This window comes from Chaetura pelagica, unplaced genomic scaffold, assembly GCF_000747805.2.
Source record: "Chaetura pelagica isolate M959 unplaced genomic scaffold, ChaPel_1.0 scaffold69, whole genome shotgun sequence".
NCBI classification, from domain to species: Eukaryota; Metazoa; Chordata; class Aves; order Apodiformes; family Apodidae; genus Chaetura; species Chaetura pelagica.
In genome coordinates, this window is record NW_009970724.1 from 6115550 (window position 1) to 6132551 (window position 17002).

Sequence of the window (17002 nt, forward strand, 5' to 3'; positions counted from 1 at the left end):
AATTTTGTTAACTTGGTTGCCAATTTCCTAAGTTAACAGTGACAAAGTGTATGCTCTGCACCATTTCTAAATGAAATCAGACTACCACTTGCCTTATAACTGCATTGGTAAACAAAGTACTCTGTAGCCTTTTACAGAAGACATCTGCATTTTGTGCAAATTATTCATTTTAGCTTTCCCTCTGCATGAAAAAGCCTTGTCAGAATTCCTTGCCAAACTATTTCGTACAACAGTGACATGAACATCATACATTGTGTGTTGTCAGAGAACTATAAGGAGTTTACTGTGTCAACGGAACACATGGTGACTTAATATCTGCTTTTCAAGGCAAGATTGCCTTTCTTTTTCTCCTTGAAAAGCTTCAAAAGGCTTCCATCTTAGGTGACTGTTGGAAGACAAGGGCCTCAATGCAGAAAACTTTCAGATACTGTGAATAACCCGTTCTGCCTGCACCTTGGGGTTGGTTTGCCTTTGCTGAATTCGAACTGCATGTAATGTACAGGAGCATTTTCAGTGTAAGGTTTAAAATTTGCTGATTTGTTTCTAAGGCAAACTCTGATAAGCTGTTAAACAACTGGGAAAAGGTGCTCATAAGGGTCCACAGGAACTATCTTTAGTACAGGAAATAAATGCAAGTTCACACCACAAACTACTTCAAGCCAGAAACTGCATATTGCTATAAAAAAAACAGAAAAGGTCCTGTATTAACATGGCAACATATTTACTTTTAAGATGAATATTGACACACCCAATGCTTAGTGCAGCTGGAAGTGTTTATTGTAATGCATTTACAATGTGTAAACATTCAGACAGAACATGTTCAGTGTCCTCCACCTTTGTGCACAGCATTGTACATTATCACACGCGGCTACAGGAACGTTGCTCACAAATACTAGTTATCTAAAATACTTCCCTTTGGTTTTCTATTCTGCTCCCAGAGTGAACAGACTATAGGAAAGAAGGCATCCATGAAATGGTATCACAATCAACAAAGTATATAAACTAAGTTTTCAAAACTGAACTTTTATAAGATGTTTCAGCCATCCCCTGACAGTACCAGGTTATTAGGTTGGAAACATCCAGTTTCTAAAACATGCAGAGATACGACTCCCAGAGACATACCTTCTGTGTATTTAACTTAGTTTAGACATAAGGTTTACAGACTTGGGTAACAGAGGAAGATTTCAAATAAAAAAATAGATATTCTGAAAGTGCTTTTGTCTGACTTTTCATTTAAAAGCATAAGGTCAGCATACTGTGAAGTTGAAGACTGTAACTGATCCTACCCAGCACTGGATATAGGAGAACTTCAACATTTCTCCACTCAACTCACTCCTCAAACTTCAGTTCTTGCCTGGCATATCCCTGACCTCTCTAAGAAGAGACTGCCACTTATATCAAGTGGTACTTATGTTTATAAACATACTTAGTTTATGCTCTTAGCCATATTTGAATGGCTTGTTCAGTAATTCGCTGTAATGCCTCCAGAAACAAATTACATCAAATTTCATAGGTTTAGTTTATTTTTACTTTGATTGCAGATAAACAAAAAACGCTGAGGGCTCTAGAGTGAGCTTTCATTCATACAGTGATGGGTCAGTCATTGCTAGGTAACGCCTGCAGTACTGAGGGCTAGGCTGCTGTTCAAAGTTGCAGTTGTCTTACACTGTTTCTACTTAAAAGTTGAAAGTTACCACATTTCTAGTCTACTTACAAAATCTAGCCAAGTCTCTGAACACCGACAGCTTTTTAAGGCCCTTTTCATCCTAGCACAATTTAACTGAGGAAACAAATAGAACAAAGTTGTTAAAACCACCAGGACCCCAAACCCTGAACTAGCAGTGAAAGTGCCTAATCAGAAGGACTGGGAGTTTCTCATAAGCTTCTACTGCCACAGGCTTACACTGTTTTTCAAGAAAAGCAAATTCCAGCTTTAGGTAGATTTTTCACCTGCTCCACTGTCCATTTCTTGCAACATCTTCTGCTTTAAAGCCTCCATGATGCACTCCCACAATCCATTAAATACGTTCACTACAACCTGTACAGGAGAAGGGTAAAATGCTGTCAGGTGCATGCATCAAAATAGTAGTTTCATTGTACAAGGAGCCTTAAAAATGCATCTGAACTATTTCATTACTAATTTGACATACACTGATAAGAAACTGATATGAACAACCATGAAACATTTTGAACATGTAAAAGAAGAGAAGCCTTGCAAGTCCTGCAGGACTGTATGACTATTTATGGAGCTGAAGCCATAGAACTGCTAATGCAACACCCCACTCAAGATACTTATTTATTCCTACAGATCATTTGTTTCAAAGTAAAACCAGAAGGCCACAGTGCAGAGCTAATAAAGCAATGTCTAATATTTCCAGACAACTGCAAAGTCAGCCTCTGGTCTAGCTTCTAGAGAAAGAAGCACGCTATTTCCAGATAAAAACACATTTTGTAACACTATCATGCATGGTATGAGGCATGCATGTGGAACAAGACATTTGGCACTAGGATAAAATAATTCAGGAATGCATAATCCTTTTAGGAAACAATGATCTAAAATAAGGCACTTAGATGCCTACAGGCCCCTTTAAGTCCAGGGTGCTGCTGGCTGCCCAATACTCCTGAAGAACAACTTGCTTGACAGTAAGCAAGTTTTCCTTTTCAAATTCTAATCCCTGTCTCACAGTCAGTGGGGAAAAATATTACATCCCTTCACATTAGGTTTCTTGACAGTTAAACTGAGAGGTATGTGCAGAAAAGGAAACATTAACATGTCTGTGCCCTTTACCCAGGAGCAGGATGCCCTGCTCTGCTTCATCCCACTCTTTCATCTCCAGGAAGGCACTCAGTCAGAACAGCAGCTCTCCACTCAGGACTGGCTCCTTGCAGGCTCTGTTGTCTCCCTGCTTCAAAATACATTCCCTTCTCCTCCCTCTCATAAATATACTCTATCTAGCATATAACAATATAGCACACCATAAGAGCCCAATACCAAGGAGCTGCAAACACCTTTGATCTTTTTAATCAAACTGCAAATATTTTAAGGCTCCCCACCAAGGGACCCTTCAGCAAGCAGGACGCAGAGCTGCTGCCAGCTGGGTTAAATATAAACCCCATATCCTGCAATCAGTATTCCTGAAGAAACAAACCTTCAAATAACTGAAGCATTAAGCTCTCCTTAGTGGAAGTTAGGCAACACTTTTCAAGTGCTGTAGTAGTAGCTTGAACCACATGCTTTCTTAAAGCCTTGGCAAGCTGATTTTCTCCCTAAGTTTCAGGCCTGCTACCATTAAAATTAGGACACTAACCCTACTGCACAAGCTATAATTAAAAAGTGGGTAAGAAGACACTGAATGAGTTCTGTAAGTCCTGCCTAGTACAGTGATTACAGGAAATGTTAATGCTTGCACATTACACACACAGGGTCCCCAGTTACTGTACACATTATCTAACTTTCTGCACTATTTTTAATATGGCAAGTGATTCTTAATTTACAAGTTCCCTCACCCCTCCTAAAGAGTGTGTTGACTGCAGAGGTATTGCTAAAGGACTCCACTGAACAGCATCAGAAAGAGTTTGGAATTTTTGTGGAAGTTTTTTCCCCCTTCACCACCCAAAATTAAGTACTCTTCACAACATTATATGGCAGAGATTTTGCAGTGTGCTGCTTTTGCATATACTTTAATCTATAATTTTAATATAGGTACATACCATTACAACAACAGAAGAGAGATGCAGAACTCTCCTCCTCTAACCTGTACCTGCCAGAGTTTGGTAAGTCTTTGCACTGTGATACGAATCTCTGAAGCTCTGTCTCCGGGAAGCCATCTTGCTGGTAGTGCTAAAAATTGATATTTAGTTAAACCTTTAACACAGCTAAAACATATAATAACCCAAGTCCCCCCAGACCACTTCTCAGACATTGCTTCAGTCTGAAATTAGAAGCTTCACAGAACCAAATATGAAATGACTGCTTTTTAGTAGATACTTTGCTTACACTGGAGCAGGAAATCAGATAAGTTTGTAAGAAAACCAAAGTAGGAAGGGATTTAAACCTCTCATCATCACATTGAACCCTCAAAAGTAGACATTATGTTTGTTCTTTAAATTGTTGTGCACTGCAGGTCAAAATATTGAGGGAGATGAGAGAGTCTTGATGGCACTAATCTTGGATTTTTATTCCAAAATATGAATAAAGTCTATGCTTACCTTGACAGTTTCATATGTATCAGTAATGAGTGCAATGAAGAGACTGAGCACCATATAGATGAACAAACTGATGAAGGAGTAGAGGTATATTCTACTGAATAACCAAACCAAGTAACTTTTCTGCTGCATTTTTGCAAAGGTGGCAAACATGTCATCTCCATTGATCAATGAAAAAAGGCATTCGGAAACCATGTTCAGAGAGCGAAACTAGAGAGGAGGGAAGAAGACAAGGACATCCATTGCTGCTCTGTTTGGATCCAAAGACTGAGCATAACATGAAGAAGATACACAGCTGATGACAGGCTGCCTTGGATCTCTCTGTACACCCAAAGTATGACAAAGAGTACACAGTAAAACATTTGAGGAAAGAGCAAAGTTTGTCACCTCTTGTGCACATAAACATTCAAGTCAAACAAGCAAATTTCACTTTTAAATAGAATAAGGATAAAGTCTCCAAGGCTTTAAGCTGGCACTAGTGTTCTGCAAGATGAAAATTATTTCTCAAAATAACAGCATGTGATTTGGAGTCACAGCAGCTTCCACTCCTGACTCAGAGCTTTCATAACTTGAGGAAGGTCTGATTGAGTCATGGAAGACAGACTCCCCAGACAGAGCAGCATCATGGTGAAGATGCACTATTTTTATATTAAGGGAAGCCTTGACATGAACACTTAGAAGACAACACTAGTAATCTCTCTTTTCTTTGTAATCCATTCTATTATCCAAGTTGTCTTTATTCATGTTAAGTGTATTACCTTCACATGGTATGGTCCCAGTACAATCCAGCCACAGAAACAATAGCCCAGGTAGATCATAGCAGCACAACAGCAGAACCTCATTACATTGGGTAATGCTGCTCGCAGTGTTAGGATGAGAAGCTGCGCAAAGCAACGCAAACAGTTAGAATTCAACCAGGAATTTCCTCCAGTTCTCTTATAGCAACAAACATAATAAATACCAACAGCACGAAGATCCCAGGAGATCCTTACATTATACTTCTGAAAGAACCCCAGGTAGCGAATGACTCCAAGCCACACCAGCATAGTGGATGTTCCCAGGAGAATGCTGCAGACGTCATAACTTGTCAGACTCTGAAAACAGCAAGAAAAAAAAAGACAGAAAGACAGAAAGACAGAAAGACAGACAGACAGAAAGAAAGAAAGAAGGAAAGAAAGAAAGAAAGAAAGAAAGAAAGAAAGAAAGAAAGAAAGAAAGAAAGAAAGAAAGAAAGAAAGAAAGAAAGAAAGAAAGAAAGAAAGAAAGAAAGAAAGAAAGAAAGAAAGAAAGAAAGAAAGAAAGAAAGAAAGAAAGAAAGAAAGAAAGAAAGAAAGAAAGAAAAAGAAAGAAAAAGAAAGAAAAAGAAAGAAAAAGAAAGAAAGAAAGAAAGAAAGAAAAAGAAAGAAAGAAAGAAAGAAAGAAAAAGAAAGAAAGAAAGAAAGAAAGAAAAAGAAAGAAAGAAAGAAAGAAAGAAAAAGAAAGAAAGAAAGAAAGAAAGAAAAAGAAAGAAAGAAAGAAAGAAAGAAAAAGAAAGAAAGAAAGAAAGAAAGAAAAAGAAAGAAAGAAAGAAAGAAAGAAAAAGAAAGAAAGAGACAGACAGAAAGAAAGAAAGAAAGAAAGAAAGAAAGAAAGAAAGAAAGAAAGAAAGAAAGAAAGAAAGAAAGAAAGAAAGAAATCAAATATTGTAACAACTGTCAGGTTCTAAATTAATACTCTAATTACTACAAAGATCTGTTAAGAAACATTGTTTACCTTGGCAATCTCTGCCATTAAAAATGAGTTTGGAGAAACATGCTCCGTTAGAGAGCACAGTCCCACCAAAAAGCAAGGGCAGGTTCAGGTGCAATTCATTACACACACCTTCACATAGGGCTGTTTGGAAAATAGATTCTGACAAGATAAGCTTCGTTTGTGAGGCCAAGAGGGCAGCTGCACTGCAGGGGCAGGGACAGCCCCTCTGTACCTGGCTCACTAAGGCCTGCACAGTGGCACTGCAAACATTTTCACACAGTTTCCAGACTTGTGGCAACTACTTCTGGAATCTGCATTGACAAATTCTCCAGAGCAGCCTGGGAATCTCTCCACTGCATCCCAACAGAAAATGTAGGTGTGACTTTAGAACTGCAGAGCAAAGAGATGCCAGGATGTAGGCAAAGCAGTTTTTCCAAAATCTCATGGTTTGTCAGCAGAGCTCAGATAAATACTAAGGGGGATCTTGCTAGGTAGCTGGGAACTGTGAGGTGTAGAAAGCTATCGAGGAGAAGACTAATGAGCTTCTAATTAATTCTAACTAGAACTTAATTTATATTTTATTGGCACTTCACTGTTTTTTCTGTCTATACATACTGATCTGTTTTCATTCATGATAGCATATATACCCTGTTCCCTGAACTGCAGCTTGACTCTGAAATGGGTCATGACAGCTTACTTGAAGGAGAAGTTTTCACTATTTTCTATTTTCATTCCTCTAAGAGTTGGCTAATCTTTTATATTAGCATAATTCATTTACAGCTTGACAACAAACAAATTCAGGCTACTTTAATGTGAACTTGTTATTCTGTCATTAAGTCTCACATAGTAACATAGAACAAGATAATTTTATTATGGTCCACAAGGTTTGCAAAAGGAAGTGAAATGTACCTGAGAAGAATAGTCGTAGTAAAATACCCTCTTGGAAAAGGAACATATATAAACAGATGCGTTTTTATATGAGATACGGAAATCTCAAATGCAAGATCACATTCCAATCTTGATCTCATCTCTGCTTATCCCAAAGCAAGATGGAGTTATCTCTTATCTTAGCCAACCTCCTCATAGCTTCTTTCTACTCCAAATAACTGAATTTATAGTTACTAAGGTAAGATAGAGCAATTTGTACAGGGTGTTTATGATAGTCAAACTGTCAGCAGATGGATTTCAGACCCATCCTTTCATCACTACTGTCCAAAGTCTGTTGTGTTGCAATGTCACACTTCAAAGTCTGCCACAGATTTGGTGAAGAACAACATTATCTGAATACCAGAGTGCTTCAAGCTAACATGTTATAATTATTTATCTTCCCTAATTCTGGCTGCCATTATACGCTTCAAAAATATTTTTCCCCTACATCATAGAATATATCAAGTTTATTTTATAAATTGAAGGCCTTGAATCTGGCTGTGGATTACTGTTATTTACATGCTGGAAACCAGAAGCTAGGAAAGCAGCAAAGTAATGTTTGAGAGAGTCCCTGTGCTAGTTAAACACTTGTTAGATGGGCAACAGAAAGTTAAATGCTAAGTTTTTTAAAAATCCATCAAATAGGCAAATGTAAGAGGCCCTAAATGGGGAAGAGAGGCAGTCAATAGTCTTCACCTTTCAGAGATTAAGTTCATTTTATTCCTTGGACTTGTAAAGGAGCAAATAATATTAGAACTATAATATCTATTGATATTTGGAGTTTTTAATAAAATCTTACAACTGGAAACAACTGTTATAATTCCAGAGGAAAAGACAGTCTTAAAATTTCATGCCACTCAGAATCAAGTACAGCCAGCCTAAAGTCTTCCAAGACATTTAAACCCAGCTGGGACAGAAACAATGAGCTTTGCTTCCAAGTAATAGTGCAAAAAGCTCACCTTGGCTTGTATCTCCATTTTTAGAGTCGATCCAACAATAGTTAAGACATCACTAACCATAATCAGAATGTACCATCCATTGACAAATTCCATTTGATCACTGAAAGATACTTCTTTCTTATAATAATATAGGAAAAAGCTTACAAATTCCTAGGGGAAAGGAAGAAAAAAGTTAATCAGACTTACATAAGACATTGAGCCTTTCCAAGGAAGGAGTTACACCCACCCTTTGGAGACGAATTCCTTTAATCACTGATCGTGTGCAAAGGATCAATGAGGCCAGACAAGTCAATATAACAAAAGCATCAAAGATCATCATGTAGTGAGTGTTCTTCTGTACTGCAAGAACAAAAATGTACATTGTTATAATTAGATGCATTTAATCTTGTTGACTATCTTGAGTATTGAAGTAAGAATCAAGTTTTGATGTTAACTATATTTATACAATGGAATTTTAAAAAATCATTGCATCTTTCCCACAAAAAGTTTATCTGAGATATTTTAATGAGAGATACAAGTACATCTGCTGTATAGATAACACTTCAGTTAATCTAGAAAGGTTGATACCACATCAAAACTGTGTCAGAGCATAAGTGCTTCTTACAGCCCTGCAAAATCAGGGGTGGGAGCTGTCCATTTTACAAGCACTGGAATGGTCTTTAGAGAGACAGAACTTGTAAAAAAAAATAATATAAAAAAATCCCAGGAACTTTATACACGATGTATCTTCTCCTCCAGATCAGTATTTGACTATCAGATAGATTTTCTGTCCTAGAGCAGCACAGATAATCTGCACTCAGGTAGCCAAGACCAACATTGAGCTAGACATGAGTTCTCCATCTCTTATGTTACTGAAATTCACATTCTTGATCAATGTTTACAAATACATAAGGGGTGAGTGTCAGGCAGATGGAGTTAGGCTTTTCTCAGTGATGACCAGTGATAGGACATGGGGTAATGGGTGTAAATTGGAGCATAGGAGGTTCAGGGTGAATATCCGAAAAAAAAATTTTACTGTAAGAGTGACAGAGCCCTGGAACAGGCTGCCCAGGGAGGTTGTGGAGTCTCCTTCACTGGAGACATTCAAAACCCACCTGGATGCGTTCCTGTGTGATGTACTCTAGGTGACCCTGCTCTGGCAGGGGGGTTGGACTAGATGATCTTTTGAGGTCCCTTCCAACCCCTAGGATTCTATGATTCTATGAAGGTCAAATTTTGCACCACATCTACTAGTAGACCTCTTTTTTGTTGTTTTTATACCTACCCTACAGCTGAAACTAGACAAGTTGGTATAAGGATTGGATTTTTAATGCTAAGAGTGATTGTTTGAGAAATAAATTGAAACAAATTAATGCTAATTTTGCAAGAAGATGCAGCAGTTCTCCAAAATGGGATACTGGAGTTCTAGTTGACTTCACAAACTGCACTACTCACAGACAGCCCCTCCTCCTTGCTTATACCACAGGCACTAGCACATCAACTGCTGCCATTTAAGTTGGTTTTGCAGTGTAGTCCCAACCAGCAACAACTTGTCACTGTCCAGTTGCAGTCAGTACTTTTCTCTTTTTCCTTGGCTTCCAGAAAATAAGACAGGGCACTCCAGGCAATTATTTTGAAACCTGTTACAGAGGCGATCTACAAAGGGATCAAACGCGGGTGATGGCAGCAGCCTGGTCTCAGCACCGAGCACCAGCAGCCGGTTGGAGGTCGAATGCCACCTGGTGAGCATGTGCAGGACGGCAGCGAAGTCAGGAGAGACAGCGTTTAGTGTAAAGTGGGTTTGCGTAAGTGGTGTGTTTTGTACTCTGTGATGCACTTCATTAAATTCCCCCCAAATTCATTCCAATTTAGAGCTTTTTTAAAAAAACAAACCACAACTTTTTTCACAAACAGCTCTTAATTTCCTATTATAGGCATAGCAAAGGGGAAAGTTAGTGACAAAGCAGAAAAATTGACTCAATTAATACTATTGCTCACCTCAGCAAAAAGAAAAAAAAAAGAAAAAAGGTGGAAGTTATAGTCCCAGAAAACTTCTGCATTTTCGAGAGATTATTTTCTCTAATCACAAAAGATCTCAGACAATATTTTGTCTAGATCCAAGAGCTGCAAACAAAGGGTGCACTTGCAATTATTTAAGATAGATTATTTAACCATGCTGTGCATCTCAGTTACACCCAAATACACACCAAACAACATTTAAGCAGCAGTAAGAAGTGCTTCTAGCCATTCCACTCCAGCAAGCCTTAGCAACAAGTGCTTCCTTATCTTTCCTGGTGCCAAGTCCTGAAATAAGAGTGAATCAGTTTCAACTTTCCACCAGTATCATGTGTCCTTCTGTTGCCTGGTGCTGCAAGAGTGGCTGACAGTCCTGCCTTAAGTGATGAGCAGTGTAAGCTCAGTAGCCAAAGCTAGAAGGACACACAGTGAGGTGTGGAAAAATTTGGGTTTGAAGATAATCAATGGTGCAAGGCTTGAGAACTACTAAGGAAAGTAATGGTATGGCTGGGTTCCCAGGATTTCAGATCAGAGGTTGAAGAACAGTTCCTTAGAAAATCCGAATGTAGAGCACACTCAGTAGAGAATGTATGTCAATAATGCCTCATCTTCTCACAAAGAAAAAGGTTAACAAACATTGTGCTAGTGTGGCAGAAGTTTAGCATGAAAATTCGAACATATTTATGTCACTTACTTGATCCAGAAACATGCCAGTCTTTACACTCCCTGATCGCTATGTCGTTGTCTAGACTTATTTTAATTCTTCCACTATGGGCTTTATTATCAAACACTATCTGTATTAACAAAAAAAACAACAAAACAAAACAAAAAAGTGCATGTCTTTTTAAAGTTACGCAATTACATTTGCAGCTCACTGTTTTGCTAAGCCTACATAATGATTCAGAGTAATTTTCCTAGGGGAAAAGTCATGAAACTTGTTTAAGCTTAACATAATTCCAGTTTATTCAAATAAATGCTGTCAAAGTGAAAGATAAATCTGGTGAAGTGTGTTTGCCACAAATTGCTTGATCAGCTAGCTACTAGGTGATTCTTTTCAACTACAGCCTCATTCCTCTCTGATCTGAAAACAAGCTTAGAAGCATCTCTCTGAAAAGATGAGGTTTGTGCTTTTGTTATCCTTCAGATAGATTAGAGCACAAAAGGCTGTAAAGCCAAATAAGTGCTTCAGGACAACACCACTAGTACGCAAAGCTTAACCTCCCACAGACTCAACTGTACAGGGCACTCTAACCCATTACAGAGTCATCCAGGCACCACTGGGGACGAGTCAACGGTGCCCAACAATCTTCAGAAAACATCTGTACTGACTGTACATGGCAGACCAGCATGCACGACCTCTTGTTTTGAGCAGACAGCCCCGTGCAGGCTCCCACGTACCGTCAGGGTGAAATCGTAACAGTCAGGGAGCTCGTGGTGACGGACGGTCTGGAGGTTGATTGCCTTCAGGTTGAACGTGAGCCGCACCGTCACCAGCCTGCAAGAGAGCCTTGTCTTAGCTTCTCACAGGGGAAATGCCCCAGTGCCCCAAGACAGGAGGTGCTGATTCCTCCTCACCTGTGGAAATCCAGAGTGAAATTCAAATTGTGCTTTCCCACCGTCGTGTTGTCTAACGGCGTCATGGGCTGAATGTACAAGCAGTCTGCAAGGGATAAGTGCTCACAACAGTATCTCATGGGTTATCATGCCCTTTAGCTGTAATCTGCCTCTCCCACTCCCGAGGCTGGAAAGAGCTGTTGGCTACACCAGGGAAGATAACATGCTTAAACCAGGAGTCAGTTGGGAAGTTGGCTGACAAAGATACTGGCTTCTGTGACCTAGCCACATTATTAATCATGAATTCATAGGGAGTCAGATGGTCACCAGCGCAAACAGCTCATTGCTTGTTTTGTGGCAGTAGACATGAAGGACTGTTAACTTGGAGGTGAGGGTTAGAGGTTAGTTACACAGGGTGCTGTGTTGAGCTCCCCAGCCAGAGAGAGCGGGTGCCGGTGATTGTCGTGCAGTTCACCTTGCTCTGCAGCTGCTTCAAACCTGCACAGCACTGATCAATACCACTACTAATCAGACTACCCCATGTAAATCCATCTGCTGATTTAAAAAATTTGCTAAATGAATTAGGGAGCTCCACAGCTTTGAATGAGATGGCAGGAACAGCTTGAGTAGCCGGAAGGCTGGAGCACCTGTACTATGAAGACAGGCTGAGAGAGTTGGGGTTGTTCAGCCTGGAGAAGAAAAGACTCTGGGGAGACCTCGTAGCAGCCTTCCAGAATCTGAAGGGGGCCTACAGGAAAGTTGGAGAGGGACTTCTTACAAGGGCTTGTAGTGAGAAGAAAAGGGATAATGGATTAAAATTGGAGGAGGAGAGATTTAGGTTAGACAGTAGGAAGAAACTTTTTAGTGTGAAGGTGGTGAGACACTGGCACAGGTTGCCCAGAGAAACTGTGGCTGCCCCATCCTTGGAAGTGTTCAAGGCCAAGTTGGATGGGGCTCTGAGCATGCAGGGGGGTTGGAACTAGATGATCTCTCAGGTCCTTTCCAACCTTAACCATTCTATGATTCTATTATATGATTCTGTGATAATTTTCTTGCCAGTTTCAGTTGGTAGTAAGTTCAACATAGATAATTTGCTAGGACTATGTAATACTGGATGTTTGTAAGAACTAATCATAAATGTAGGGTCCCTTCTCCCAAAGAACTTATACAATAGATTAGGTTCATTACCAGTCACAATTTCTGGGTCTATATCAAAGGTGTCATTTCCAGGACAGATGGTTCCTCGCTTGTAAAACTGCTGACACACAGCCAGAGCTGTCTCTTCTGCTCCCCTCTTCTCGTAAGCATGGTTTCCAACTGAAATGTTGGGCAGCTGTAAGTACTAAAGTTCAGAACAAACAGACAAACCATTAGATAGCACCAAAACTGTTAGTCTCTAAAAAAAAACAACAACAACAACAAAAAAACACAAACACAACACAGAAGTGTTTGGATCTGTGCCAGAACCTTTCTTTTTTTATTTTAAAACGGTCATTTTTTTTATTTAAAAAGGTCACCAAAAGAACTTGGAAACCTACACCACACTACAGCTGAGTTCCCAAATACTTTAAGGTATTTGACAAAAACAGTAAGTGCAGGATCTGAATCTAAATATATTTTTGCCTTTTTTTTTTTTGTCTTTACAGTCCTTACTATAAATTTTCAAAGCACTCTGGCTCAAATCAAAGGCCTGCATTTAGTGCAGAATAAATTATATTGATTACCCTTAAGGATGTCACCTCAAGTACAATGCACTGAATGACAGAAAACCCAAATGAGTCAACATTCTAGTCTTTAGCAACTGGCACAGAAGTTCAGTTTCAGACACCATCAGGGAAGGTGGAAGAAGAAAAGGTACCAAGGAAAAGAGCATATATATTGTATGCATTGCAGCAACAGTCCTTACCTGGTTTATTGCAAAGAATATCTGGTCGTAGACATCTGTTTGGGTGTATACAGCATAGGTATCATCCATTCTGTCCATGTATCCTTTCAGGAAGAGATGTTTGAATGCAACAGTGTTCTCTTCTTTGAAGGCAACCACCATTTGATTGCTCAATCCAAAAACCACCAGCTGAAAAAGACATGTTTTATTTCCTGTTCAAAGAGTTGGCTTCTGCATTAAAACACGAATCCTGTCCTGCAAACAGCCACTTCCAGTACACTGGTAGGCACAGCACTTACATGCAGGCTGCTCCATTTCACAGCTGGTCAAAAGACAGTTTGACTTTAGGAAACAACAAGTTTTAATAATGTGGGTTTTTTAACGTGTTTACCAGCATCTTGGCCACGGACTTACATTTTGACAAAGAAAAGGATACCATCTCAAATTCAAGCTACCCATATACAGTTACACGTGCTTTGTTAGTTCAGCCTGACATTAATATGGTTTGCCTTGGGGAATATCAGTGTACCTCAGCAAAAAGGCAGGACAGGACTCACCTGACTCCACTTTGTAGTTATTAATCCAGCACACAAAAGGCAAATTGAGGACAACTGAGAAGAACAAACATCCCTCCCAAAGGTTTGGGTGAAAGGTGCTTTGAGAATAGCTGACCAAAACTGTGCTGGTAACAGGATAACCTCTAAAGCTGTTAAAAATACATATTGCAATTGTTCACGAAAAGCTAGCATATAACACTGCTAGCTACTGCCCAGGCTAGAAAAGGTTTCTAGAAGAATGTGATGTATCGTTTGTGGGAGCTTGCAATTCTCTTTAGTCACTATTGTTTCAAATCTAGTGTCAGGACTATTGTGAAGAAACTCATCAGAGATAAGTCTGAATCACTAGTCTACAGATTAGTTTTATGGCCATGATGCAAACTGGATATGTAGGTTTTTACAAGGATAACTCAGTTACAGAGATACTAAAATGCTCTGGGGGCAAGCTCAGCATTCCAGGGACACAGGAACACAACAGCAAATCAACAGTGTTAAGACTGAATCACCTAACAGCAGATTTTCTCTGAAAAGGCTAAATCAGCATTTGTTTCTTATTTAGGTACTTCCACCATCAAATTTGATTTTTAGTTGCAAAATAGGATGGACAAAGATCAGTGGATTATGATACATTTCAAACTGAAGCAGTAAGGGACACAAACTTACCACCCTATGCATAGCAGAAGAATTATTATTCCTTCTGCACTTTGTCCCATCACCCATGCAACCATGGAAAACATCCTCCATACTTGTACTGTAATAGCACTGACAGCATCATAAATGTAATTCACATGTGGGCAACTCTGCAGGATCATCATCTGAGGTGTTACTAAGATTTTATGAAAGACCTTCCTCCTCCTTAACCACAGAACTTTGAGAAAAACAGTTGCATTTTAGGCAGCAGATGTGTTTTATAAAAGCTATGGTGCAAGGCTGGGGGAGAGTAAAAGTGGGGGAAAATTTCAGGTTTTTTCAATACAAAACTTTGCATACCATACACAAGGCACAAACAAATGTAATGAAAATGCTACCGACTTCACTTCTTATCACTGTAATATTGAAACACAAGTGACTGTTCCTTCTCTCAAACAGAAACACACGCAGAGAGAAGGTATTGGAGGGAAAAGATGTATAAGGCTACCACCCCTTGGGGGATTTAAAAAAAAAAGTGTGTGGGGGGGAGGTAAAATAAAAAGTGAAACCTTTAAACATGGTTCCTTTCAACTCTGCTCTGAGGAAAGCTATCTTGCAGTTAATAGTTTTAAGAGAAAATTATGCCATCTCAGACCTAAGCTGCACGTATGCAAATAAGACAGTTTTGCTGTCCATCTTCTCCCTGTCTCTGCATCATACCAAGCATTTGTCACCTGCACTCCATATATGAACTCCCATGGGCTAAGAAGAGTCATTGCTTCCCTAGTTACTCACCTGAATAGTAACCATTGCTATTTTCAGTAGCTGAATGCCAAGTTTCCAAGGTTTCCTGCCCCGAGCCCAAAATTTCTCACATGGGTTCATGAAGAAGAACTTTAACTTCCTTCTAAGCTGGTCTTCCAAAAGTCTCTCCTGAGATACTGACAGGTGTTGTTTGTAGCTGCAAAGATTTTCATCGTCGTGAGCACTGCAGCTGCTCACAGCCACCTCAGGATTTTCCATTTCTGAAATGAAAATAAGTCCATGTTAGTTGGAAAACATGCAAACATCAAGACAGTAGCATCAGATCAGTCTGCACTGACAACCTGGACTCCAAAGATATTTATCTTCTGTGAAAGGCACATTACACTGAATTTAAGACCTTCTTCATAATATTGCACATGTTCTGCAGAGCCCCAAATAAAAGTTTGGGCAAGCTCTTAAATTTGCAGATAGGCTGTCAGGACATTTATTTAATATTGGCACTTCTGTCCCTTTGGAATTACAGACTCACTTGCTGAGTACGTCTTCCTCACTCACTTGCCAACATCATATATGCAAGACATCCTGACTCATTTCCTTGTATGTCCAGAAGAGTACCAAAAGCCTCTCATGGGTGTTCACTCTTCTGGAAAACTTCCCTACTTCTGTAGCTTGTATTTTCCCTGTCTGTCAGTCTGCTGTCCAATCCTTGAAAGAAAAGGAATTTTCAAGACAGACAGTATTTTTCTTAGACATTAGGATAGCACCCTTTGCTCTTGGAAATGGAGAACCAGCCAAATTGCAATTCAGATAAATTACCTGAGTGCAGTAGCTTGTCCTTTAGCAAGACTATTTATTTTTTTACATCCATAGAAGGCTGAATGCAAACCAAACGTGACCATGAACTACACAAAAAAAGAGAACAAAAGGTAATTGTAGCCAGGCACTGTGATTAGCCAAAGAGGCTCATAGCTCAGATGTATGAGTGGAAGGGTTAGAAAAGAACCCTGTAGACACAGTTTGAGACACCACACTCTATACTATCCAACATGTTTAGACATTAATCTGTCACTAATTTAATGGACTCCCAAACACTTTATAAACACTTTATGAAGTACTTAAGAGGTAGCCAGGAATCTTTATTTCAGATAAAAGACTGTTGACATTAAGAGGCTGGGTTGTGAATAAATTCAAAGTACCACATCAGACAAATTATTTTTAACTCGTATAAGAAAAGCTTCTTATATAACTCAACTAAAAAATTAATCATAAATAATAGTTGTCAAGCATGCAGAGATGACACCCCCTCTCCTCAAGCAGCCAGGGCACACGCCAGAACACAAGTCTGCTTCCAGATACAACTCAAGACTTCCAATTTCCCCAGCTGTCACCAGAGAACAGGGAAAGTCTTAAATCAGCAGCTTAACACTAAGAACAGACCCATAAATAATCTTTTAAAAAGCTCAGCTCCCTCATTTGCCAGGTCCCGCTGCCCTGCAGGGCACAAACCGCCACAGTTCCCACTCACCCTCCTCTCGGCTGAGGGGTCATTTCCCACTGAAGCTCCGGCGCTGCGGGGTCGCTGCCGGGGCACGGGCCCGATTCAATCACACACACACAAAACACAAAACCTATCTGACCTCACGGTACCGCAGACAGTATCGGCCTGAGAAGATGTTCCCTACAAACATAACAAGCACGAAGCACTTCCTCGCTGCCCTGCCCCGCAGCCCGTCCTGCCCGCAGCGCCTCCTGCTGCCCCCCCCCCCGGCGAGCACCGCAAACCCGTCAGTCCC

The 17002-nt window shown here is 39.8% G+C and overlaps 1 protein-coding gene across 1 annotated transcript; it reads right to left on the minus strand.

The window, feature by feature from the left end:
* Window positions 1–2005: 2005 nt before the first annotated feature.
* Window positions 2006–15467, minus strand: MCOLN3 (mucolipin 3). Its single transcript, XM_010006608.1, has 13 exons — window positions 15240–15467; window positions 13279–13446; window positions 12561–12714; window positions 11394–11478; window positions 11217–11313; window positions 10513–10612; window positions 8050–8162; window positions 7824–7973; window positions 5199–5300; window positions 4965–5087; window positions 4210–4416; window positions 3712–3841; window positions 2006–2038 (listed from the first exon to the last, which is right to left on the minus strand). The coding sequence occupies exons 1-13, from the start codon at window positions 15465–15467 to the stop codon at window positions 2019–2021; spliced, it is 1677 nt and encodes a 558-aa protein (XP_010004910.1). The 3' UTR covers window positions 2006–2018.
* Window positions 15468–17002: the final 1535 nt, after the last annotated feature.

Bases quoted from the DNA above. Each gene is read 5' to 3' on its own strand.
- MCOLN3 (XM_010006608.1), bottom strand. From the start codon at position 15,467: ATGGAAAATCCTGAGGTGGCTGTGAGCAGCTGCAGTGCTCACGACGAT. The intron at 5,088-5,198 runs GTAAGGATCTCC...TGCTTTGCGCAG, and splicing joins GGTTCTTTCAGAAGTATAAT to CTTCTCATCCTAACACTGCG. The intron at 3,842-4,209 runs GTAAGCATAGAC...ATCAATTTTTAG, and splicing joins ATACATATGAAACTGTCAAG to CACTACCAGCAAGATGGCTT.